Genomic DNA, 26,166 nt, shown 5'->3' on the forward strand with positions numbered 1-26,166 from the left:
GCTAATTTGTATAGTGGCATAAGTAGTATTGAGCTCTCACTGAATATAACAGTACTTTTAATGTGATACAGAGTTTAATATAGTTGACTGTGGTATATTTTAAAATACAATCACACCTCCCCTTGCTTTTTGCTAATACTGAATTTCAGCTGAGATTTCCCTCTGCTAGCTACTTGCTAGTATTTTCATCTCTTCTGCTCAGGGAAAGGGTCTCAATGAGAGTAAATTTGCCAATAAAATGTTTTTCAGCCAAGTACTCATGTCACTTAACTGCACTTAGACATAACCACAATCCACATTCCTGTTTTGGCTGAGATTGCACACTACTGTCTCCTGTTTCCTAGAAAATAATGTGTTTCTTCCTAGGTCAACCCATTTCGATCCAGTTTTGCGAAAACAGAGCTCTTAACACTTAAGAATGCAGAGCTACAGGTTACGGCATCCTGTCTGGCCTCAGCGGCTGCTTCAGAAGGGCTTGGGTCTCCTATAGGTACTGTATCATATCTCCCAGCTTCATTAGATGTCTTGGACACCTGAGAGACTCAAATCGCACTATAAGCCTACGTTTAGGCACGTAGATCACTCCCTACATCAAATTAGCACCCTTGATTCATTGTTGTCCCAAACACTTGTCCTTGGTAGTGTTTCATCTGAAAAGATATATAAATGCAAATAAAGTCAACTATGGTACAATTCATATATAGCTCACCTAGCACCAGTTTTTATAACACTATTAATTTCTGGGAAGTCTAAAAGATTTTGGTTCTACACCCATTCCAGGAAGAACCAAGCCCGAGATGCAAAGTGCTTTGAATTCTTAAGGCACAAGGAAATTCCCATCAAGTTGAGGAAAGTGCTGACACAAAGATTGATGTAGGGTGTTTTCTGGTTAAGTGGGGTATTTTTGCAGGTGTAGGTTCCCTCCTTAAGGCGAACTTGTGTTTCTCAAAACACTGGCATGACATTTATTGCAATTTCCATTTCAGCAGATGGTTACTGCTCCAGGAAAATTTATTGTACTCGTAAAACCATACAGTTAGACTACTGAGGAAGGGGGAAGTCATTCATCATGGCAGAAAAATGGGACAGGAAGAAAATATGTTTCATTATAAACATACTATACAGGACTTTCTCTAAACATTTGAACATTCCTATCTGGTCTTCATGCATTGCAGAAAACTGAATTTATGCAGAACAGCTAAACTCGCAGAGAAAGCACTTCTCAGCACAGTAACGCATGTACATTACATTGTTTCCTATTTATGCTACCATACAAGAGGTCAAATAAACAAAGGGGCTTAAAAAATAAACACTGATCAGCTGTGCCTTTAAGATGACTGTGTTGGTAAAACTTACTTTCACTGCCTGAGTACAACAGCTTTCCTACTGGACATACAACTTTTCTACATAATAATTTAGTGTCAGAAGGATGCTTAGAAGTCACAATGCAATCCCCCAGTCCTGTGCTGTTATGCCATACACAGACATATACAACATTCTTGGCATAGTGAGTAAGATCTGGAGAGTAGGTAAGAAAAAAATTAAGACCCTGTTATTATTTGCAAAAGGGTAAACAAGACCGTTCTATGTGATGCAGCTTGCCACTGCTTTGGGGCAAAATTATAGAACCAGAATTATTAAAAGCAATTGCAAAAATGGAAAGGAAATTATCATAATCAATACCAGGCAATATATTTCTATGGGAAAAAGACCTTGTCAAGAAGATCTAATATAAATTCTGCCATGCTTGCAAGTCTGGTGGACAAAGGTAACAGAGCTCATACACTTAATTTCTCCAAAATTCCTTTTTAGTTAAGACCTGATTTGATTTGATTGGCAGATTAGCAGTATGAAAAGTTAATTCACGAGCAGATGGCTCATTGACAGATATAAAAAAGGTAAATGAAAACCTTGTCATTGAAAGGGTCATTTCTAATAAGCTCACACACGAATCTGTGTTTGTCCTGCTGAATTTAATTAACTGTAGTGACAATTCAGGAGAAAACTACATCTTTGCTGAGAAGGTCTGTATATGAAAAAAATATGATGATAATCATGGGTGGAGCTACAAGATGGTTTGACCTGCATGATGAGCTGGGCTCACCTGAACAGAATGCTCTCTCACAGGCAATGAATGAATATTTATCTCCAGCTATAAAACCAGACTTACTATAGTAAAAGTGTAGCTCCTTTATCCATATTGTACTCTATCATCGGTGCTACACCCCCACACTGGAATTTCCAAGGAGCACAGTATCACTGGTGGGAACCGACCATTACATTCAGCAACTCAAAACAGTTGCCAGCAAAATAACCAAGTATCAGTAAAATAAAAAAGGGAGCTAAAATTCTGTTAAATGAAGATGCTTACAAGACACCAGCTAAGAGACACTACGCAAAGCACTGTGAAGGGTTCCCAGACTTCAACACTCAATCAATTCACATCAGCGGAGGTAAATACAACCCTCCGTTCTGTTTGTCATACATAAAGTACCCACTCTGTCTGGTTTTGGCCTTCAACTTTTAGGCCATTTATTTTTAAGGATGTGGAAATTTCATGGCCTTACACTTCCTGTCAGAAACCTTAGATTTTTAACTGTCCAAACCACTGTAACCTGACAGATTTTAGCAAAAGAAATTATCTTCCTGGAAGCTAATATCAAGTGTTAAATTGGAAGAAGATAAAAGCTTACGCTGAGGAGTGGGATAGTTCTCATTTGATTATAAAAAAAGGTGAATGCAGATAACAGCCTATTGGTGAGCACACATACTGCAGAGAGAGATTTTACCACCTGGTTAGGGAGAGTAACACACAGGCGGACAAAAATTCCTTGTGCTACCTGCAAAGAACTGATTTGTTTTTTAAGGAGCAGGTAATTTCTTATGCTGCTTCCTACCGTGCTCCCCCCGATGCTCGTACGTAGACACAGTGAAAGGAAATGGTGTGAAGCTCCACCAGCAAAATAGGTTGCATACTGTCTGTTCTTGCTTTACTTCTGAGAAGATCTAGAGTCCCTCTATGTTTGCATGAACAAGGCAAATTCTCGATTGACTGAATGCATTTTAGGCAATGGGCTGGACCTTTCCAGTTTTACGTCCTTTCCAAAAATAAAGAAATGGTACAGAAGCCATTTGTCATTTCCAGTAATTGCAAAGTGCTTCTTCCTATGGAGTGCTGGAAAAATACTAAAAGGGCAAATGGCAGCACACACAGATGTTGTGTCGAAGTCTCTGATGCCATAAATCCATTGGCACAAAACAAAACTCACAATAGTTTATTACTTTTATTTTAGGTTCTTTTTTCCGGTCCAAGCATTATGTTATAAGAGGTGTTATGCAACTCCAGATACTTGAAGGTTTTCACTACTGAGTGATTTGGCAACTACAAGCTCTCACTCTCTCTCTTTTTGTATACCGGCTAGTTAAATCCATTTTCCCCAAAGATGACCCCATTTTGTTTGACAGACATTCTTCTGATTGCCAACTGCAAGAGTCAAATAAAGACTTATTCCCCAGCTGGCAGCTAAGCACACTCCAGGAGGGTTTGTTGAGTCTCTCAGGGAAGGTGCCGACTGCACTATTCTTACTGTGCTTCCTGCCTACAAAGCCACACCGAAGCACTGATGAAAGCTTGAGATGACACCATGGCTTCTTTGTGTGGCTTAAGGACAATGCCTGGTGCTATGCACAGATCACAAACACACAAAGGTGGAAGGAAACATGCAAAGGTAATTTACTATTAGGCTGCTCCAACTCTGCATTCCTTTCCGTTCTTTTATCTGAAATGTTGCCCTATGACTAAACTCCTATTTCCTAGAAATGCCACCATTGCCCAATACATCCTTTTCCTCTCATAGAGGGAAAAATTTAACAAATTCCTCATACATTGCTCATACACACTGCATGTCACTGAGTATGCTGGCATATACTGAAATCAGCTGGGGTTTTCTGACTGATTTTAAACAGGCTTTAGTTTATAACAATATGGCCATCTGAGCTCAGACCTCATTTCACAGAATAGGCTATCAAGGTGATGAGTACTTTTAGGAACTGTTCAACATCTCACAGGATCAAAACTTCATTACGTACCAAAATGCCAGATATTATTTTAGACTAAGCAATCTCATCTGACACACCGATTTTGTATGTAACAGTGAAATATTACAGCCCACTGGGCAAAAAGTACAGAATTCACTATTCCTAGAAAACCTATTTTTACACCAACATGCATAGTAGAAAAGACTGGAGCCAATATAACTGTTGGGTAAATAATGTACATTACAGAACTTAGCTGGAACTATTTTTCCTTTGAGTTGGAAATTCAATTTTATTTTAAAAATACAGTTAAAACTGGAATGTTGATTAGTATTCTTTATGAAATCTGACATTCATATATTAACCTTCATCAGGCACTATATTTTCCTGTTTCAGTGATAGCCCATATTTAAAAGAGGGCAGCTGCTTCAGCTCTCTTATTTCTGTCAGGAGTTCAGAATCCCAGAATAGCTGAGGTTGGAAGTGACCTCTGGAGCTCACCTAGTCCAACCCTCTGCTCAGAGCAGATTCAACTACAGCAAGTTGCTCAAGGCCATGTCCAGTCATGTTTTGAGCATCCGCAAGGACGGAGACACTACAGACTCCCTAAGCAATCTGTTCCCAGGTTTCCACCCTCACAGGAAAAAATTCCTTGATCACCTGTGTCAGGAAGTTATCATCAGTGCAGTCCAGAAACCCCCTGAATTGCTTGTGCTCTGCTTTGTTGCTTATGCTGACAGAGAGAATGTCAAATCCTGCTCTGGACTTGCTCAGAAACTCATGGCCAACATTCTCTGCCAATGTTCTAATGTAAATCAGCACAGCTTGTGGCCAGGAATGATGCAGGATAAAAATGTGTGAGAGGATCTTGGCAGTTCTAGGCATTCAATCATGTATAACTGACAGATATAGGCTTCGTCCTCATATAGAAAATAAGCTCGTTTATTCCTGTTAATAACAGAACGCATGAATATTAATCCTTTAAGGACCATAACACTTTCAAAATATTATTTTGAAAGTCTCAGATATCTAAAAGAATACCAAAAAACTTGCATATATTTTCAAAGGACTTCAAGGATTTCTTTGAAGAAGATTAGTATTTTGTTTTCCTCTAATGATGTCCTAGCTCCATAAAAGTGAATTTTCAGGTACTTTTTGTTTGAACGTATGAAAGGAATAAGGCAGGAATTTTCAGTAACACAATGGGTTCACCTGTACTGGTCTCCATTCAGGATGAAGAAAGCCATAGGTGGTTCAGAAAGCAAAGTAAAGCCATTCACTCCTTGTCAGTCCCACATAGAAATGCAGGGAGTTGCAGGGAGGTACCTTTTCTATAGTAACACATAATGCCTTACCACAAAAGATTAGACTGACCTCATAATTATACTATAAAGGCCATTTTGGAGGAAAACACACTAAAACACTGAGGAGGCATTTTCCATCTAATGTGCTTGAAACTGCAAGTAAGAAGGCATATGCCTGTGATAAACTGCAGTGATGACTGTGCTAATGTGATTTTATAATGCTGAGAATCATGTCATGAGCAGCAGGTGAGATTGAGAGAGTCACGGTGCGACAAAGAGCAGTCCTTAAATACATGGAAGAAATATAAAACAAATCAATAAAACCTAACAGAAAAACAACAACAAAATTTCAGAGCAGGAAAGAAAAAAATACAAGCAGATGATAAAAGTTTTAGACAAAAAATGCCTAAAGGAACATGAAAAATATTTAGAAGTATTTTAACAGAGATGAATATAGAATCATAGAATCATAGAATCATCTAGGTTGGAAAAGACCTTTAAGATCATCCAGTCCAACCATTAACCTACACTACCAAGCCCACTCTAGACTAATCAAGGGTAGACCAGACTAAACCATATCCCGAAGTGCCACATCTACCCGTTTTTTAAACGCCTCCAGGGATGGTGACTCCACCACCTCTCTGGGCAGCCTGTTCCAATGCCTGACCACCCTTTCCGTAAAGAAATTTTTCCTAATTTCCAGTCTAAACCTCCCCTGGCGCAGCTTAAGCCCATTTCCTCTTGTCCTATCGCTAGCTACTTGGGAGAAGAGACCAACACCCACCTCACTACAACCTCCTTTCAGGTAGTTGTAGAGAGCGATAAGGTCTCCCCTCAGCCTCCTCTTTTCCAGGCTAAACAACCCCAGTTCCCTCAGCCGCTCCTCATAAGACTTGTTCTCCAGACCCTTCACCAGCTTCGTTGCCCGCCTCTGAACACGCTCCAGCACCTCAATGTCTTTCTTGTAGTGAGGGGCCCAAAACTGGACACAGTATTCCAGGTGCGGCCTCACCAGCGCCGAGTACAGGGGGACAATCACCTCCCTGCTCCTGCTGGCCACAGCATTCCCGATACAAGCCAGGATGCTGTTGGCCTTCTTGGCCTCCTGGGCACACTGCTGGCTCATGTTCAGCCGGCTATCTACTAACACCCTCAGGTCCTTTTCGGCCAGGCAGCTTTCCAGCCACTCCTCCCCAAGCCTGTAGCGTTGCATGGGGTTGTTGTGACCGAAGTGCAGGACCCGGCACTTGGCCTTGTTGAACCTCATACAGTTGGCCACGGCCCATCGATCCAGCCTGTCCAGGTCCCTCTGCAGGGCCATCCTACCCTCGAGCAGATCGACACTCCCACCCAATTTGGTGTCGTCTGCAAACTTACTGAGGGTGCACTCGATCCCCTCATCCAGATCATTGATAAAGATATTGAACAAGACTGGCCCTAAAACAGAGCCCTGGGGAACACCGCTCATGACCGGCCGCCAACTGGACTTAACACCATTTATCACTACTCTCTGGGCTCGGCCACCCAACCAGTTCTTTACCCAGCGAAGAGTATGCCTGTCTAAGCCGTGAGCTGCCAGCTTCCCGAGGAGGATATTATGCGAGACGGTGTCAAAAGCTTTGCTAAAGTCGAGGTAGATGACATCCACAGCCTTTCCATCATCTACCAGGCGGGTCACCAGGTCATAGAAGGAGATCAGGTTGGTCAAGCAGGACCTGCCTTTCATGAACCCATGCTGGCTGGGCCTGATCCCCTGGTTGACCTGTACTTGCCTGTGGAGTTCGCTCAAGATGAACCTCTCCATAATCTTCCCCGGCACCGAGGTCAGGCTGACAGGCCTGTAGTTCCCCGGGTCCTCCTTCCGGCCCTTCTTGTAGATGGGCGTCACATTGGCAAGCCTCCAGTCATCAGGGACCTCCCCTGTTAACCAGGACTGTTGATAGATGATGGAAAGTGGCTTGGCAAGCTCCTCTGCCAGCTCCCTCAGTACTCTCGGGTGGATCCCATCCGGCCCCATAGACTTGTGAGCGTCCAGGTGGCATAGCAGGTCATTAACTGCTTCCTCCTGGACTATGAGGGCTCCATTCTGGTCCCTATTCTGGTCCCTATCCCTATCCTCTTGCTCAAGGGCCTGAGTACCCTGGGGATGACCGGTCTGGCTGTTTATATGTATATGTATATGTATATGTATATGTATGTATATGTTTATATGTTTATATGTATATTATCTGGCTGTTAATATGTAGCAAGGAACAGAAAGATCAGTCAAAAACCAGCTTCAGCTATGGATAACAGGGCAGAAAAAAGCAAATGCAATGTGAATATAAGGGGAAAAACCCTAAGACTAAGGACTGCTAGACACTGGAATATATGCTCAGGGGAGAGGTGTCACTTGAGTCATTTAAGACTGGACTAGACAAAACTCTGGAAAAAGTAATACAGCAAATATGTATATATAGTAATGAATAATCTGCCATAGAAACAAATGACCTTAAAAGGTCTTTTCCATCTGTAATTTCTAAGATTCTATGAAATATGACTAATGTTCCACTAAGGAACTTGGTATCTATGGCAATTCACTAATCCTACCCTATTTGTGTTAGAATGCAGAGCACTGCTAGAAAAGGGCTTATTACCAAATAATGAGCGATATTTTGGGAACCACGAAAGAGTGCCCAGCTAAGGCGAACTCAGCTGAGAGACTGTTGCAGGAAGAGAAATTCTGGCTCTGGAGTCACTGGCACTTGCTTTCCTGGTGGTGGAGATGAAGTGCATCAGAGATACTTAGGTTTTGGTTGGAAAAGGCATCTGAAGCCAAGCTACACAGTCATAAAACAGTCCCTGCTGTCTGAAATATCCATCTGTACTGGCAGACTGCTGAAAGGAAACCACTAGCTCACATTCAGTTTGTAGCCAGGACTGATGGCAAGGCAAAGGAGGGTATGGCACATGCAATTAGAACAATCGGATAAGTAGGGTGATTGTTCACAATGAAAGGATGAGTGGAGAATCAATTATCTTCCCTGCTCCTGAAACCGTACTATAGATCTCTGCCTTTGGACAATGAGATCCACTGCTGTATCCTTTTGCTCACTAATGGCAGGAGGAAATTTTTGTTCTGATGTAACAGTATTCCCATTTCTTTTTGCCTTTTTGATAGCTATTCCCTTTTAGTTTCTATGAAATCGGCAAGATAGCCTTAACTTCAGATCCTGGTTGCTAAGTCCTGTTGTTCCCTTGCATCTTTGATTCCTGTTTTACACTTTTTTCTTCTTTCATTGGTCTGATTCTAGTTTCTATGCTATTTTTTTTTGGAATTGGGGGAGGGAGCATGGTTGGCTTTATAAACAAAAACTAGAATTTCACACATTGCAGTATCTTCTTCTTCTTAACTACCAGAAGTGAAACTGAGGTCTACAGATAATATCTGCCCATCTAACTCAGCGTAAGTGGTTCCACTACACTGCAGAACTGCCCAGTCAGAACACAGCCGGACAGCTCAGATTTACTCATTTAGAAACAATCCAGCTGAGAACCAGAGGGTTTCCGTATCACTACCACACCTTACATTGATAGAGTTAAAGGGCATGGAAAATTAGGAGACCACTTCAACTTCAGAGGCTGCATAAGCAACAACTGTAGTATGTCTCTGTAGCTGTGACAAAAGAGCTGTTTCTCAGCTGCTATGAAGTGGTTTGCTTGCCTTTCCCAAATTTTGTTTGCTCAAGCCACGAAACATGGGGAAATCTTGACCTTCTAACACCATTTATTCTTCCCAAATAACTCATTTTTCAGCATGGGTTTTCTGGAAAAGCAATAGAAAGATTTTAATCCCAGATCAGGCATCAACTTCAACAGCTATTCATTTTTTTACAGTTCCTAAAGATCATGAATTCCTTTCCACTATAGACCATCATTCTTTATTCTGTGTGCTCAGTTTAGTGACAAATACTTCCTTCTCATAGCGGATTCAGCATTAAGGAGAATCACAGAATCACAGAATGGTTGAGGTTGGAAGGGACCTCTGGAGCTCATCTGGCCCAACCCCCCTGGCTCAAAGGAGGGTTGGCCCCACCTCAAGATATTAAAGGCGGCACAGAACCTTTCCTCACTGCCATTCAAGGCACTGCCCAGGTTAAAAGACTCAGGAAAGTCTTTAATACTTTGCTACCTTTGATCTGAATATGTTCCTTCAACATCGTCTCTCCCAAGTTCCTGCAGAACTTGCAACTTTTTAACACAATCATAACTACAGATATGGCAACTTTTTAGTTGGAATCTTGGATCATTCGCTTGAATTGTGTATTTTTAAACGTAATTTTTTATTCCTTTGAAAATCTCAAAATAAAAAAAATTAAAAAGTAGTGAGTCATCCACATTTTGCTTGTGCCTTGCACACAACTAATGCTACTGAGGGGAACAAGGACTCAACAAAAAGGAGAACAGTGAGAAATATTCCTTTGAGAATGAACTATAAACAACAGCATCAAAATGACCTGAAAGGACAGAAGGGGTTTCAAATTCTCCACTGAAGTGGCACTGAGGCATAAATGTCATTTTTAATTTGTTAAGTTAAACGAAATTGCTATGAAGGAGCACAGAGCAATTATTGACATAATTCTGTATACACGTGTGTGTAGTTTGGTATCAATATACAAATACTGGATTATGTGTTTGTCTCTGTATGTTCTTGGAGAAACATTTTTCATTTCCTTAAAATGGAAGGTTCTACAGTAATATGAGTGCTGTATATATTGTATTAGCTTATACAACAAGAAAACTCATCAACAATCTACCTTTGCATGACAAAGTCACATAGGAAAGAATCAGCAACTGACTCACTCTTAACTATTCCTGCTGCATGATTTCTCTGTCAAAGCAATCCTTTACCTTTCCTTATTTTCTTCATATGTTCATGCTTGTACTACTATTACATAGTTTAGGCAGAGAAGAAATGCACTGTGGCCACTGAAGCATTATACCTAAAAAAGCTATTATATCTATATATTAAAAGCTAAAGCCATGGAATATAAAAAGTCAGACATCCAATTCCTGAGAAAGTTAAATTTAAAACTCAGACTGAAATACTGTCCTTATAATAACTTCCTGTACCTATAGCTTCCAAGGACCAACATGGTTACCATTACCAACACAACATATATATATATATCTATATATATGATCTTAAAGGTCTTTTCCAACCTAAACGATTCTATGATTCTATGATATATGGTACGACAAACAAAACAAGATGCTGCACCCAGAGGGTGGTCGTAAATAGCTCCTTTTCAAGCTGGCAACCTGTCACAAGTGGGGTCCCCCAGGGATTGATATTGGGCCCAACGCTGTTTAATATCACAAATTGTGCCCTGATGAAATTTGCCGATGATACCAAACTGAGTGGGGAAGTGGGCACTTCAGAAGGGAGAGCCACCCTGCAGGAAGACCTGGATAGCCTGGAAGAGTGGGCTAACAAGAACCTTAAGAAGTTCAACAAAGACAAATATGAGGTCTTGCACCTGGGAAAACATAATCCAGGAGTGCAGCACAGGCTGGGATCTACCCAGCTGAGGAGCAGCTTCTGCTGAAAGGGACCTGGGGGTCCTGGTGGACAATAAGCTCAATATGAACAGACCAGTGTGCTGCTGTGGCAAAGAAAGCCAACAGGGTGCTGGGTTGCATCAAGGGCATCACCAGCAGAGATAAGGAAGTCATTATCCCACTCTAGTCAGCGTTTGCCAGGCCACACCTGGAATACTGTGTTCAGTTTTGGTCCCTGCTATACAAAAAAGATGTGGACAGGCTGGAGAGTGTCCAGAGAAGGGCCACAGAGATGATCAAAGGACTGGGAAGCCTGCCATATGAGGAAAGGCTGAGAGAACTGGCTTTGTTCAGCCTTGAGAAAAGCAGGCTTAGGGGACACCTTATCACCTTGTTCTAATATTTAAAGGGTGGCTACAAAGATGGAGACTCCCTTTTTACAAGGAGTCAGATGGAAAAGATGAGGGGCAATGGGTACAAGTTACTCCTGGGGAGATTCTGATTGGACACAAAAGAAAAATTTTTCACAATGAGAACAGTTAGCCATTGGAATAATCTGCCCAGGGAAGTGGTGGATTCCCCAACACTGGACACTTTTAAGATTCACCTGGACAGGGTGCTGGGCCATCTTCTCTAGACCGTGCTTTTGCCAAGAAAGGGTCGACCAGATGATCCTTGAGGTCCCTTCCAACCTGGTATTCTATGATTCTATGATTCTATGCATTGAGAAATTAAATTAGCTGCTGTTTGCTTACAGCTGACGATACATGAAGATTTGCTGCCACCTATTTATTGCTTTTTTTCTGGATTAATTAAAAATAAAGGAATTCGAAAAAAAAAAAGGCATATAGATTGTGTTCACAATTACATCTGAGTAGGTATAGAAACTCTACAGCATATTATACCTTACGGAATAACTCCTAGTGACATGTAAAAGAATACAATCATGACATAGAGAACTATCATTGACCCAACAGAACAAAAATTTCTGTACCCCCTGTATTAAAAGGAAGAAAATAATCCTTCTGCTCTAATTCTTTGCGATCATTATTCTCCCTTTTCTGGGAAGAGTTCAGACATCGTACTGCCAGGTACTATGCAGATAAATGAAGATGCAGGTCAATGAATTGTTCTTCACCTCTACCCTTCTGTGATTAAATGAATGCAGCAAACTCATTATGTAATGACAATATGTCTGCAAGAGGATCAACATCAAGTCCGGAGTATACTGAAAAAATAACAAGCTGTTTCCTATTAAGTGTCAGCATTTTATTACAGTTATAAGCAATTAGGTAATAACTGCAGTTAAGCACTGGCTTTTTAAACCATCACTGGAGTTACCTGAATTTGAAAGCAGATGCTCTCAGCAGTAGCAGTTCAACAAACAAGCAAAGACTACATCTGTATGATTAGTCTCCATTTGATTGATTCACTAACTTGATTTCATTTTCCTAAAAAGAAACAAGGAATTGCAGCAGTAGCAATGCAAATAAATGAATTTGCATTTTTTTTTTTCCTATCTGTGCTGTGTGTGTTGGTCTGTCCTTTTGGAAAACTGAGTACTCACTCTAGAATTACAGAGCCCTCTTGCAACTAAGCATTTAATTTGGGTGGCCACAGAAATCCAAATGCCTCCTCACTGTCAAGATAGCAAAATGGTATCTATGTGAACAAAGACAGAACCTCCAATTCTTAATGACAAACTTTTATGTGAAATATGATACTCAGAGGTCTAATTTCATGTTGACACTGTAACACTGAAATATCAAGTCACAAATCTGGCCTCTCAACACAGCTACCTTGCCGCACCCACTTCATACAGTAGCTAAGAATTAGATAGCTGATGAAAAAAAGGCACGATCATTTCTTTCATTAAAACGTGTGAGTGAAAATACCGTGGATCTGTATTTCCCCAGGATATTTTTATAGCTAGGTATTTCTGCCCCCTCTGTTTGTAAGCATTTACTCAATAACATCCAGCTTGTCTTTTGAAGCATGGCGGTGGTTTTGTTTCTTTTTTTCTCAGATGTAGACAATGACTGCTTGCAGCCTGTACACAGTAATAGCATTTTTTGCATATGAGAAGAGAGAATGAAAAAGTACAGCAAACAGAAGGAAAAGTAAGATTTCTATGTCTTTAGTTTTCTATGGGAAACAAAAACAGAATTGCAGATGCCTGTGAATGAACTAGCTGTGGTTAATCCTATATAGATTGTTCAGCTACTCATCTAAATACTTGGATTAGCATTTATGTCAGAGGCATCAGGTAGCAGCAACAGAGAATGGAAGAGGATCCAAACAAATATCCGCTCCTACACTGTAATTTTTCATGCCTCAAAATGCTCAAGCACTCTGGCCAAATCCTGAAAGGCTCTCAAACACTGCAGGATTTGGCCAAAGGGATATAAGTGTCTCGCAAAAGCTAGGCCTTATATTGTAATGGTCGATGTTTATTTGGAGTCTCACTTCCACTCTCTGTTACTTCCACTTAACTTCAGAAAGTATCAGCAGTCCTACTCATTTCAGTGAGAGTTTTCAGGAGCTCAGAGCTCGGCATGAATTCAAATGCTCTACTGGCTTTAACTCAAATCATCTGGCAGGAATGTCCCCGTTTTGCACTGGAAACAGATTACGTGGACTCTGCTTAGGAAAGAGCTCCCTCTTCTGTTCTTGCTGAAACCAAACCACTCCTCTGAAGGAAGGAAACGATTTCAAACCACTTACTACAGCAATGGAGCACAGTCCCGCAGTACATTGCACAAAATGGTGCACTGGGGCAGTCCCCGTTCAGTCCACCTTCTCCTTTTCTGCTCTCTCCACAATTACTGCATAAGGTTAGGAAGTGTCGGCACGTCCAACTACAGCTGAGTGAAGTTACTACAAGAGATTTCTTGGTCAGACAGTCTTCCCAAAGAATTTTATCCAGTCCAACATGCCTTGGACACTCATAAATAATGTATTATATATTACCAAATACCAGGAATACACTTACTCTTCTCAGCTTTGTTGGGGAGCTGTCAAAAGCCCATTGAAGCTGTATGCTCTACCTCAGTTAATGCTGAGCGTGAAGTATTAAACCATCCTGAAACTGGAAAGGATGAAGTGATGGGTTAGCACTACCTTACACGCTCTGTCAAGCTGTATGAAACAAGAGTTGTATGGAGTCAGACCCCGTTGCTTCTGCTTCCACACTGACGTAGGAGCTGGCTCTCTGCATTCACACAGAGTCATGCAAGACTTAATAAATCCTTCTGGAAGCAGAATATCAAAGATGGATCTGCAGGCACAGCAGTTCAGCAACAGTTGGACTTGTATTGTGTGGGTTCAGCTGTTACCTGACACAGCTCATCTTTTCAGTACAGTACATAATGGAGATCTGACCTCTTGTGGATTTTAAGACTTAAAAGACTGTAGTACTTTGGCATGTTACTCAATAATCTTTTACAAATGAAGTTAGCTAACACAGGCAAATAACTGCATAATGCTGGCGGCTATTTTCAGTTGCTTTTTGGTTCCAGACAGGAAGCAAGTGCCACTCCTGGCCCATTTGCGGCTTCTGGCCCATTTGCAGACCCAGTAGATCCCCAGTTTGTTGACTCCCACAGCACCTACCATAAATGTGAAGAGATCTAATATATCATTGTTTCCTCATGATCTCAACACGGCCTCAACACACTGTGTCTCAAGATTTATAAGAAATTAAATAGGAAAACAAAATAGTAATAATAATTAAAAAAACCTGTGGTTGCAGTTTTAGCATATTAATGAGGTTTTTCAGCACTTAAAAAAAGCAGCAAACCTGGCTGCTGCTAAATTTAGTAAAACAGAAATACCACTTCATGGCCCGCAGAAGGAGATAATGGCGTGTGCCTTAGTTTGTACAGCAGCAGCTGACATAAACTCAAAAAAGTTTCTACCAATTATAACACACAGTCACCTCTAGCACTAGGTGTGCATCACAAGACCAGCACTCAGGGTGCTTAAGACCTCTGCATGACTTTAGTATTAACATGTTCTGTGACCTGTAGCATGCAGCATGTTTCTCTGCTTCAGTTTTCCCATCTGTAGTATGGGCAGAGTGATACTCACACCCTGCTTAAAGTTGTTTGAGAGCTGCTGACAAGAAGTGCTAGATAATGAGGCAGCAGTTTTTATTATGCAGAATTTATATACTCACAGCCATGGCACAGTGGCCCTGCACTGCTCAAACCTAGAGCATCTTCAGGAGTTCAGAATTCCAGACTGGTTGAACTCTCACGGACGACTCAACCTGAAGCATTTCAAAACGCAAGCCAAGTCACAGCCCCACTACGAAGCCAGCTTTGAAATGTGGCAGTCTGGGTCCTACTGCTTTAGCAATACCCAAATAAACAAAATCCCATGCCTCCCACTCTTCTCAAATTCTGCACAGAAAAAAAAAAAAATCAAAAAAAGATCAACTAAGAGTTTAAGACAGAGAAAAGACAAAAATACATATTTGGAGCTCACAGAAGGAGGCTCTTCTAAACCTTTTATATCAATGTAAAGCAACGTAGCACAATAAAAAACAATCTGAGCTAACTTTTGAGTAAAATACTTTGAGACACAGTAGCTGTGTGGCTGCAGCATCATTGTGCATGGGGATGCTAATTGGGCTTAGCCTGAACTCTGCAATGACATGAGCTATCCTGCTTCCAAGACACACCACAGTGTCTCTACATGGTACAGCACTGTGCTGGTAGCTAAACCAGCCTGTTTGGGCATGGCTTGGATATCTCAACACAGCACTGCACTGAACCATGTAGACATATATATGCACTTGGCTGGTATTCCTTAATTTTATCCTCTGAGGTTTTCTGGATATACTACTGCCATATTTAGAGGTAATGAACACTGTTTCCTAAGGAGTGAGCAATGTCTCCATGGAACACTGTAGATGACCTTCACAGGTCACAGTCACCTGTAGTGCTTAGATGTCTAAGTGGTCTAAGTCTGAACTAGTAACTGGCTCCATTTTGAAGCAGTAAAGAAAAACCAGCACCTGCAGGGTCTCTCCACTGACCAAGAAAGGAGTCTTGAGTGGTTTGGGATGTCTAAAGTTAGTAAGTTAAATCTTAAAACTTCTCTGCCTCTCAGTATCTTCACCTCTTCCAGCTACTTCCCCTCAATGAAATCAGAAGGCGTATCTCAGTCACTCCTAGTCCTCCATCAGATTTCCTCAACATTTTAGTATAATATTCTTACAAATATTCTTACCTGTGGCCTGATAACCGACTCTCATTTTTCTTGAGGGATCTTTCTCTCTTCTCTCTTCCAGCACCTGAATGTCTGTGAGGGGCACTCACTTTAAGGCTTTTTTCATTGCTGTCTGTACCAAAGCTTGGAACCAATTTTCTTTCTTCTGTCTTGGTCCTCTCTCTTTCAGACAGCAGTCTGGCAAAAGAGTCATCTGTATCTTTGGGGACGTTTCTTAGTTTTTCAGAGGCTGAACTTGTCTGTGAGCTTGACATAGTCTTTGAAGCAAACTCCATATTTACTTGTGTTGAAAATCCTTTGCTTTCTTGAAAATCAGTACTTGGGACACACAGGTCATTTTCTTCATGTTCTTCACCCTTGAACTGTGCTGTGCTGCTTATGCTAGTGGATCGTTTTGAAAGCCTCCTTTTTTGCAGATCCTAGAAATAAGTGTCATTAAAACCATAGATTAAAATTTGAGCCTCTTTAAATAAACATGAAAAGCAAAGGAAAGCTCTATCACTAATTTCTGGGCTAAGCAATTTGTTTATTATTAGAAATCAGGTCATATAGTAAATCAGATTTTTAAAAATTTGATAATAAGACAGACATACACTTTTATTTAAAATCTGAACAGTATTAAAGATGCTATATACCATTAAAAGCTGCTTTTTTTTACCTAAGAACATAATCAAAATACCTCTGAAAGCTTAATTTGGGGATTGTACCCAACTCAGGAAACCAAGATATATAAGACAATTTACTGGAAAGACTGACCACTACAGGTATCAAGTCTTTATTTCCAAATCAGAGATATTCAGAATAATCCAACTAATTCATTTAACTTCCATATTCTCTTCAGTATTATCTAAATGATATGTTTAAATTATTTGAATTTCTCATTATTACAAGCCTAATTTTACACAGGGAAACGTCCTGTCTATATAAAAGCAGCATGAAGGAAAAAAAAAAAAAAAAAGAGGCAAGAATTTTAGAACTGTGTTTTGAAAACACTTACTGATGGAATATGGTCTGATTGGACCAATTTAGAAACATATTTCTAACTGAAAATAATTTTCAGTTCCAAACTGCTACTGATTAAATGTGGGGTTTTGCAAAAACCTGAGTAAAACAAATACCCGAGTAAAACAAATACCCATGATTAAAAATCTTTCAAAGCTGTAGAAACTGCTAAGGTAAAAAAAGCAATTTTCCAAGGAAAATGCAAAATCTCATCCCTCAAGAGATAGCAAGAATGGAAAAAATTTATAAAGAAACTCTGTAACTTAAGATCACAGACATGCAGGGGGTAGTTGCATGTAGTAGTTATATCTGAAACAGATTGAATTTCTGAATTAACCAGAACCACTTCCCTAATTTACCACATATTTTCAGACTGCAGATTTAATGGATTAGCATGCAGAAGTCATTTTAATATTATCTGCAAATTACTTTATTGCAAAAGGTTAGATATCAAATCCGTGGCCAAGCCAAATATTGTGTAAGTGTTGGAAATCACCTCTGGTGAACTTGCTACTGGTCCAGCCATCATTCCTCTGCTAATGAGACCAGGCCTGGGCCTTGGCTTCTCCTTCACTGTGGATTTTAGCTCCTCAGAAATCGTTGCTGCTTTTAAATCTTCTCGACTATCTTTTAACTTCTTATCCCCATCAGAAGGTAAGTGGCTGTTGTGTATTGTCCCTGTGTGACATTTTTCACTTTTGTGCTGATGTTTTTTAGACGGAAGGATTTTATCCAGTGGATTCTCAACATCATATCTACAAGGAAGAAAAAGGCAAAACTTCAAACAGCAAAGTAATGCACAGTGAAATCAATGAAAGCATGTGCTTGGCTAATTAAAGCACTGCTGTCAAATTAAGTTACTTATTATCTAGCAATGGTACTCAAATATGATCACTTTTCACTTAAACATCTACACCTAGGTCTTCAGGACATTATTTCAATATCATTATTATGTGTCACAATTGGTTATAATAGGTGTAACACTTCAATCTTATGCTTACTTATTTTGATATGTACCATATCATAACAGAAAGCAAACTATATCTATCATACAAGACAGGTCCTGAGCTACCACCAGCCGTTCCCATTCCTCCTCCATCTGCTTAGTTGGCAGTTTGAAAATTTGTTAACTCTTTTCCTAACATCTTCTGTTGTGTAACTTTGACTCTACTGACCCCTTTCATTCTTTGTTCAAATGCAGAACACTTATTTTAGTTCAAAAAGAAATGTACTTTTGTATTTGGGCTTTTCCTTGACAATAGGTTGCTACACCTCTTCCATATTCTTCAGCTTGGTCCTCCAGGTAGCAACACAAGGTGTAGTTCACTGTCCGCATCTGTTTTCCTACACGTATATAATGCTACAGACAAGCTTTTCTGAAATGCAAGTGAGATGCACCTGGATCTGTGACTCTGTACAACACTATGCATTTCTTTCTTAAGAATCTCTTTTAACAAATCATGTTCTTACTAAGAAAAAGTCATCATTTGAGCCAGTAAGAAATCATGACAAGTCCGATTTTCTTCATCAGGATCTGTTTCACTGTCTGCACAATATTAGATCACTGTTAAATGGAAGTTCTTTTATTGAGTAGTTCCCACTTCACTTCCCTGAGACCTCTTTTGTGTCAGTTGATAAATTTATATTCGGTGTAACCTGAAAATGCTAGCCTTCTTTACGATAACTGTCCTTGAACTTGTTTTTCACCCTAGGATGTTTTTCTCCATCCTATTTCATGGTAAAGCCATTCCATTAGTTGAAGCACCTTGTACCTCAAAAACATTCCTTTTACTTAACGAGTTACAAATTAGTTTTTGAAGTAGTATATCTCGTGTTGTGAAGACACGCTGCATACGTAAACTGAGGGGAGCATGACCAGTCTCTGGGAGCATTAGGAAATCAGAGGACTGTTAGTCTAGACCCAGGACCACGTAACCCCTCACTGCCAAAGGGCACAGTGTGTCAGCTTAGAGACTGTTCTAACACTTACAGACATTAAAAAAAACTTCAAGACGTAAGTTAAAAGGAAAGAAGACTCTTTAATAAGGAACCAGTGAAGAGTACCTGACTAATTATACTCTCCACTCCTGAGAGCCTTGTTAAAAATTATCCAGGAAGTTGAAATTAAAACTGATTTCAGGCACTGTTTGACCTGGTAATGCCTGATTTTTCCTTGGCCAGAGGGGATGGAAATCATAGAATCATTTAGGTTGGGAAAGACCTTTAAGATCATCGAGTCCAACCGTTAACCTAACACTGCCAAGTCCGCCACTAAACCATGTCCCTAAGTGCCACATCTATTAAATGTTAACAAAAGAAGTCTCTGAAGGTGTTTCTTTGTAGGACGGAGAATTTTTCTCTTCTTTTTTACTTATGTAAAACTTTTTAGCAGAACTTTTGCTCCGAGTAAGACAGCTAGGAGGATCACAGAGCCGCGCTTTGCCATAGCGTTTCTCTCACTGGTTGACTTTAGGGGCTCAAATAGGACATGCCTGAACCAAACTGGCCACCTGCCCACGACAGCCCTCGCTACGGCAGCTCTGCAGCCTCCTCCTGCGGAAACGCAGACCAACTGCACGGCTGAGACAAGACCTGCTCCAAGGGGAAAATGAAGCCCCCCACCCAGGAGTGCCTGCCTGCGTATGAGGGTCAGATTCTCGGCTGGTTTCGAAAGAGAAATCAGTTACAAACACTGATGTGTACCGGGACAGGCCCCGAAATCCACACTCCCCTGTCACACCCAGTCGACCCGTTTTATCTTCCTTGCACCTCCAGCCAACTTCAGCCTCCCCCACCTCAGGAAGGCACAACCGCTGAGTTTGGTGCCTATGAAGGCATGAAAATCTGCACAAAATCACACAGGATTTAGATGGAAAACTGCACATCAATACAGGATTTTGCCCTCTCCAGAGCTGGCAGCTTTCAGTGTGCGGCTGGGTAGCGTTTCCGAGCTCATACACACAAAAGGTTGGGCATTTCTGGTTTTCGCTTTCCGATTTTCCTTTAATCCGCCATTTTCGGCTCCCCGCTGCCCCACTGGCTGGGGCAGCAAGGGGAATACTTTGCCCTCTGAGGGACGGTGCCCGCGCTGTGCTGGCGAGGGGCCCGTCCTCGCCGCACCACACCGCTGCCCACGCTCTCCCGTCACCGACACGCGTTGCCTCTGCGTGTGGGCCTTTACTTCGCCTCTTTGCATCTGTGCGTTGATGTACGCGCGTGTAACGAGCGCCTACGTGTGCGCGGGTGTTCGTGTGGCGACGGGGTGCGGGCGGGGAGGGCCGCCGGTGGAGGACTAAAACCACAGAGCGCCCGCCGGCGTAAAGCAGAGCGGCCCCGCAAGGCACCACTTCCTCAGCAATGGCGGCCGCTCTGGGCCCGCCGCCGAGCACTCGCTTCGCGGAGGGCGGCGAGGGAAGCGCTCGGCTGCCACCACGCATGCGCACAGCCCGCCATGAGGCGCTGCGGGGCGGCGCCATTTTGTTGGCGGTCGGCAGGGGGAGCGAGGGGGCGGCCGGCTCTGCTGGGTGCTGCTGTGAGGTGTCAGAGGGGCGTGTTAGTGCATTCCTTTGTGGGAGAAAGCTTTTCTGCTGTAGTAAGAAAAGTTTTGAGGCACTGCAGAGGCTCGCAGGGGGAATGGAACAACTTGCAGTGTCTAGGGCAGGGGGAGAAAATGAGGCAGGCATGAGTTCTGAGGCAGCATGAGATGGGATACTATCAGAGAGAACATCACTGACAACATGCTAAAAGTTCCTGTATCTGAAGAATCATAGAATCATAGAATGCTTTGGGTTGGAAGGGACCTTGAGAGAGCTGAAGAAGAGAAGCACCTAATTCTTTCACACTGCCTCCTTTCCAAGTGTCACTTCTCAGCTGGAAGCATCAACTTGCAAAATCTTGGCATTCTTTCCCTGTAAAGAAGAAGTTGCTGGGGTTTTGCGAGCACTGATGGTCAGACTTAGCTACACTGAGCATACTGTGTTTAGGATAAGGAACAGAATTAGATTAATTCCCTGAGAGTCAAGGCTGGGGAGGTAAACTACTGGCTTGCCCCTGTTTTAAAAGCTTTCTATTGAAGCACAGTTAGGGCTGTTACTCTGCCTTCAGGCACTAATAAATGCAATTGAAAAACCTGGTTACATGCTGTTTTCAGGTATTTCGCAAGGTGGAAATAACTGAACCTATACTGGTTGTAACAATACTGAATTTAAGATAGTAGGCCTTGCTTTTGACTATGTAAGGCATGAATATACCTGTAGTTTGAGTGCAGGCGGTTAGTTTCTCATCAGAATATGCTTCATTTTGAGTAGTTCCAATTTACAAGGCATAAAAGATCAAATTTCTGCTTCAGTGACTGAAAGATGTAATTGAGATTATCAATCTTCATAATTGGCAGGGAACATAAAAGCATTTTTGAAGGGTGGCTTGCATAGGAGATTTTAATAGTCTGGGAGTTTAAGCTTTGTGTTACTAGGATAACTAGTAACAGTGTAGCTGAAGGTATAAATGATAAAACTTTTAACACTATTTCCCTTATTTAATAAAAAAAAAAAAAAAACATGACAGGGCAAAGAGAAAGAAGTAAGACTGTACCTGTAGGCTTGAGTTCCGCTTTCATCAAGCATAGTGGCACTCCCACGCACATGATCTTCATCCAAGAAGTCAGGTGGATGAGATGTTGAGCTCTTACTTTGAGGAGTTGACAGAGTAGAACTTGAACTGATGCTTCGGGAAGTCCCACGGTGCTCAAGGAAGTAATTAGTAATAATTTCAAGAAGTGTTTTCAGTGGGTTCTCCTTTGCCTATCCAAAAAGAAAAAGTTCTTGGTGACTACTGAAACTCTTTGTTAGTCTTGCTGCAGCCTAAGATAGGATATTCTTTTTTACACTATACAGTATCTGAACACATTAACTACTTTCTAGAGTTAGCTGCCTATGGGTGTACCCAGATGTGACTGTACAAACAATCCAGGAGACTGAAGGATGTCAGCTAGAGAATGTCAAGAGCTCCAAGGTGTCGCTGTGTTAAATGAAGTAAGCATGATACAAAAGAAACAACCTGTTAGTCATTCCTTATTCACATTTTAGCTAAACATTGCAAAGTCTGGTAACTGTGCTAGAACAGACCTTTTCTAATGTTACCTGGCCAACTTCAGAAGAATATAGAATGAACTGCGAGTATTTTTAGTACCTGACTTCAGTATTTGTGGTTTATTTTATCAGAACTTGGTGACAAGCATGGACTCCAGAACTCTATTCATGTGCTTAGGATAACTCTTAAGTATAAGGCAACACCCCACCCCACTTGTTACACTATTTTTCAACAGTATTCTGGAAAACGTGTCCTGTGTACATTAAAAAAACAAAAAAAAAAAACCAAAAAACACCATAGATGTTTAAGGCTTAAGTAAAAAATGCTACAATGTCTGCTATAATGATGCAACTACACTGGGAGATTTTTTTTAAATGACTTAGAATCATAGAATCAGAATTGTTTAGGTTGGAAAAGACCTTTAAGGTCATCCAGTCCAACCATTAATCTAACACTACCAAGTCCACCACTAAACCAGTTAAGGGTAGAGTAGCACTTTTATGTTTCCTGGCTTGGTGGATGGATTATTTTTAATGAAAGTAAAAACTAGGAATCGTTAAGATTGGAAAGGACCTCTAAGATCATCAGTCCAATCATCAACTCAACACCACCATGCCCACTAAACCATGTCCCAAAGTGCCACGTCTACCCATTTTTTGAACACTTCCAGGGATGGTGACTCCACCACCTCTCTGGGCAGCCTGTTCCAATGCTTGACTACCCTTTCCGTGAAGGGAAGAAATTTTTCCTAATATCCAATCTAAACCTCCGCTGACGCAGCTTGAGGCCATTTCCTCTTGTCCTATCATTAGCTACTTGGGAGAAGAGACCAACACCCACCTCCCTACACCCTCCTGTCAGGCAGCTGCAGAGAGCGATAAGGTCTCCCCTCAGCCTCCTCTTCTCCAGACTAAACAACCCCAGTTCCCTCAGCCGCTCCTCAGAAGACTTGCGCTCTAGACCCTTCACCAGCTTCATTATTATCCAAAATTCTAAATTATCTGTTGATGTCCCTGTCATCAAATACTGCTATATTTGATGTCTATATTACATTTCAAAGAATAATAAATGCTAGAAGTGTAATTGTATCTGCCAGGTCTTACATAAAGTTGCAAATGGAAATGGGCATGGAAGGGTACTTCCAAAATTGAATAATTTAGCTGTAATGATGGAAAAGGTGTTCAGGTGAATAACTGCTCCTGATTTATTGGAGGTTGCAGTTGGTACCAAGGGTTCACGAACTGCCAGGTTCTCAGCTTCGTCCCATGAACTGCAATCGCACCTAAATGTTAAGCTCTCCTTTCCTCAGAGAACCGTCCGTGTGTCCACAGCAATGCAGTACCAGACATGAGCTTGAGTTCTCTGCAGTTTGGACATGCACTACCATCTTGATCTGGTTGGCCTAGTTTTGTGGTATCTGATGCCACATTTTGGGGAGCACGATCTGTTTCCTTACCTTGTTCTGTTTGTACAAGGAGTGCAGATGTAGAACATTTCGAAGCTCGTTCCTGTTGTTGATGCTAAGTGCAGAACGTGGAAGCTCTCGGTCCATGGTAGTGATGGTTTTCTTCAAACCCTGAGGAGGAAAAGTGTCAGATTTCAGAGTACGTGAGACAGTATAACTTATCAAAGCTTTTATTCTTGACTTTGTTGGATGTGATATGAAACTTCTGGCTACATTAAAATAGCAATAATTAGTAACAAGCTAACCCTTAGAACCTGTACTTCAGTGGTACGATGTTGCATTAGTACATTAGTACAGCCCACAGATGTGAAAATAAGGTGGTAATATTGCCTGTCAGGTGGAAATTATTGAGCATGAAAAAAAAAAACCACCTCCATGCAGGTAACTTCAGCTACTAAACAGCCTCATAAGACTGACTGGTCTGTATGAAGGCCCCTGCTAATACCTGGGCTTCTGGTTCAAATCGGTCCAGAAATACTGAGTTTGCTTTTTCCGTCAAGGTGTGATACAGCTTTTCATGAATGTGATTCTGATTTGGGTAATTACAAAGTCTGAACATCAGGTGTGCGCTGTCTCTTGGTGGGTTCAGAACAGGTTTCAGAACCTTTATCATGACTTGAGGTTATTGTGATCAGTCTCAGGTTGGAAATCAGTCAGGTCTCCATAGCATCAGCTGGGTTGGGGTCTTCAAACTCCCTCAACTACTTTCATAGAATCATAGAATCATTTAGGTTGGAAAAGACATTTAAGATCATCCAGTCCAACCATTAATCTAACACTACCAAGTCCACCACTAAACCAGTTAAGGGTAGAGTAGCACTTTTATGTTTCCTGGCTTGGTGGATGGATTATTTTTAATGAAAGTAAAAACTAGGAATCGTTAAGATTGGAAAGGACCTCTAAGATCATCAGTCCAATCATCAACCCAACACCACCATGCCCACTAAACCATGTCCCAAAGTGCCACGTCTACCCATTTTTTGAACACTTCCAGGGATGGTGACTCCACCACCTCTCTGGGCAGCCTGTTCCAATGCTTGACTACCCTTTCCGTGAAGGGAAGAAATTTTTCCTAATATCCAATCTAAACCTCCGCTGACGCAGCTTGAGGCCATTTCCTCTTGTCCTATCGCTAGCTACTTTGTATCTGTAGTCAGTGTACCTGGGCACTTCAGAGACAAAATGTATGGGCATCTCACTTTCTGGAGGGAGAGGCTGATTTATTGTGAAATATCGGAGTCAGATCCCGAACTAATTCAAGTGGTACAACAGCAGACCACCATTTTGAGAGAGAAACTCCTGATTTCTTCTCTGAAGGGCTATTGTTACAAGAAAGGGTTTATTTTCTGCAGATAGTTTGTCTGGCTCAGATTTCAGGAACTATGGACAAGTTGTGACAAATATAGGATGGTTCTCTCAGTTGGCTCTGATGTGTATTACAGATTTGGGGGAATCAGGGGAACACTTGTGCAGAAGCATAAAGGATCATCAGTGCCCACTGTTTTTGACTCTGGACTATATAGTATGACATTCAAGTACAAGTTACTGTTGTAAGCTGTATGGTCTGTTTTACCAGCAGAGCATTCCCTTTCCTTTTATTCAGTGTTCCATTTACATGTATCCAACTCAGAAATGTAAATGTCTTTCATTTGAAAAATCTTTGCAATCGATTGAACAGACAGACTTGAGCCTCTCATACTTCTGGCAGTAAATGGCAAATAATGAATTCTGCATCTGAAATTCTGCTGGCAAGTGTTTCAACTTTGTTCACAAACATTGAAAACGTGCATTTGGAGACTGGATGCAAAACAGATTAAGAAAATTGGGGTTTGGGTAGCACTTCATATGACAGCGGCTGTTTAATTTCTGATACAAGCTAACTCATGCCTGACACTGAGGGACAGACTGGGCTGGACATCAGCAGTACTTCCTTAGGATTGAACATAAATACAAGGTGGTAGGTACTTTCACCTGGAAATGTGAAGGTGCCTTTTCTTCTGCTCAGTCCCACGCTCCCCACACCTATGTACAGTACAAAGTTTCCTTTACAGCATAAAGTTTGCAAAAAGTATAATGGCCTCTTTCCTCCCCTTCTCCTTGTCCCCTTCCCCTCGGATAAATCTGATGTCTGCCAAGCTATTACTGAAAACTGGAAAGAAAACATGTTACATGGTTTCTCTAGCACCAGTATCTTTTGCCTTTTTTTAAAATTCTTTGTCCTGGGAAGTTGTTTATGCCTCTTGCAAACACAAGGACAATAGCACATAGATAATTAACAAGAAAAAAAAAAAACCCACACCAAACAACCCTGAAACTGCATTTCTTGATTTAACCTTGGGTTTTGCAGGCGCGTGTGGGTAAGAATCAGGCGCTCTCGAACAAGGAGGAAGCTGCCTTCCATATTCAGCAATGAAAAGGCATTGTGGGAGATGTAGTGCAGATGCTTACCCGACAGGCTGGTTACGGTTCAGGTCTAGCTGATTTAAGGCTGGAAGA

General features: G+C 41.4%; 1 protein-coding gene across 1 annotated transcript in view; it reads right to left on the reverse strand.

Moving 5' to 3' along the window:
- Positions 1 to 26,166, reverse strand: part of MINDY4 (MINDY lysine 48 deubiquitinase 4) — an 80,340-nt gene that overhangs the window by 54,014 nt on the left and 160 nt on the right. The window contains exons 2-5 of the mRNA XM_075706151.1: positions 23,662 to 23,781; positions 21,708 to 21,916; positions 17,614 to 17,872; positions 16,116 to 16,534 (exon numbers count right to left, since the gene is read on the reverse strand). Of these exons, the coding sequence (XP_075562266.1) occupies positions 16,116 to 16,534; positions 17,614 to 17,872; positions 21,708 to 21,916; positions 23,662 to 23,781 (1,007 nt within the window). The remainder of the gene's footprint in view (positions 1 to 16,115; positions 16,535 to 17,613; positions 17,873 to 21,707; positions 21,917 to 23,661; positions 23,782 to 26,166) is intronic.

Source organism: Pelecanus crispus, chromosome 2, assembly GCF_030463565.1.
Source record: "Pelecanus crispus isolate bPelCri1 chromosome 2, bPelCri1.pri, whole genome shotgun sequence".
Classification (NCBI taxonomy): domain Eukaryota; kingdom Metazoa; phylum Chordata; class Aves; order Pelecaniformes; family Pelecanidae; genus Pelecanus; species Pelecanus crispus.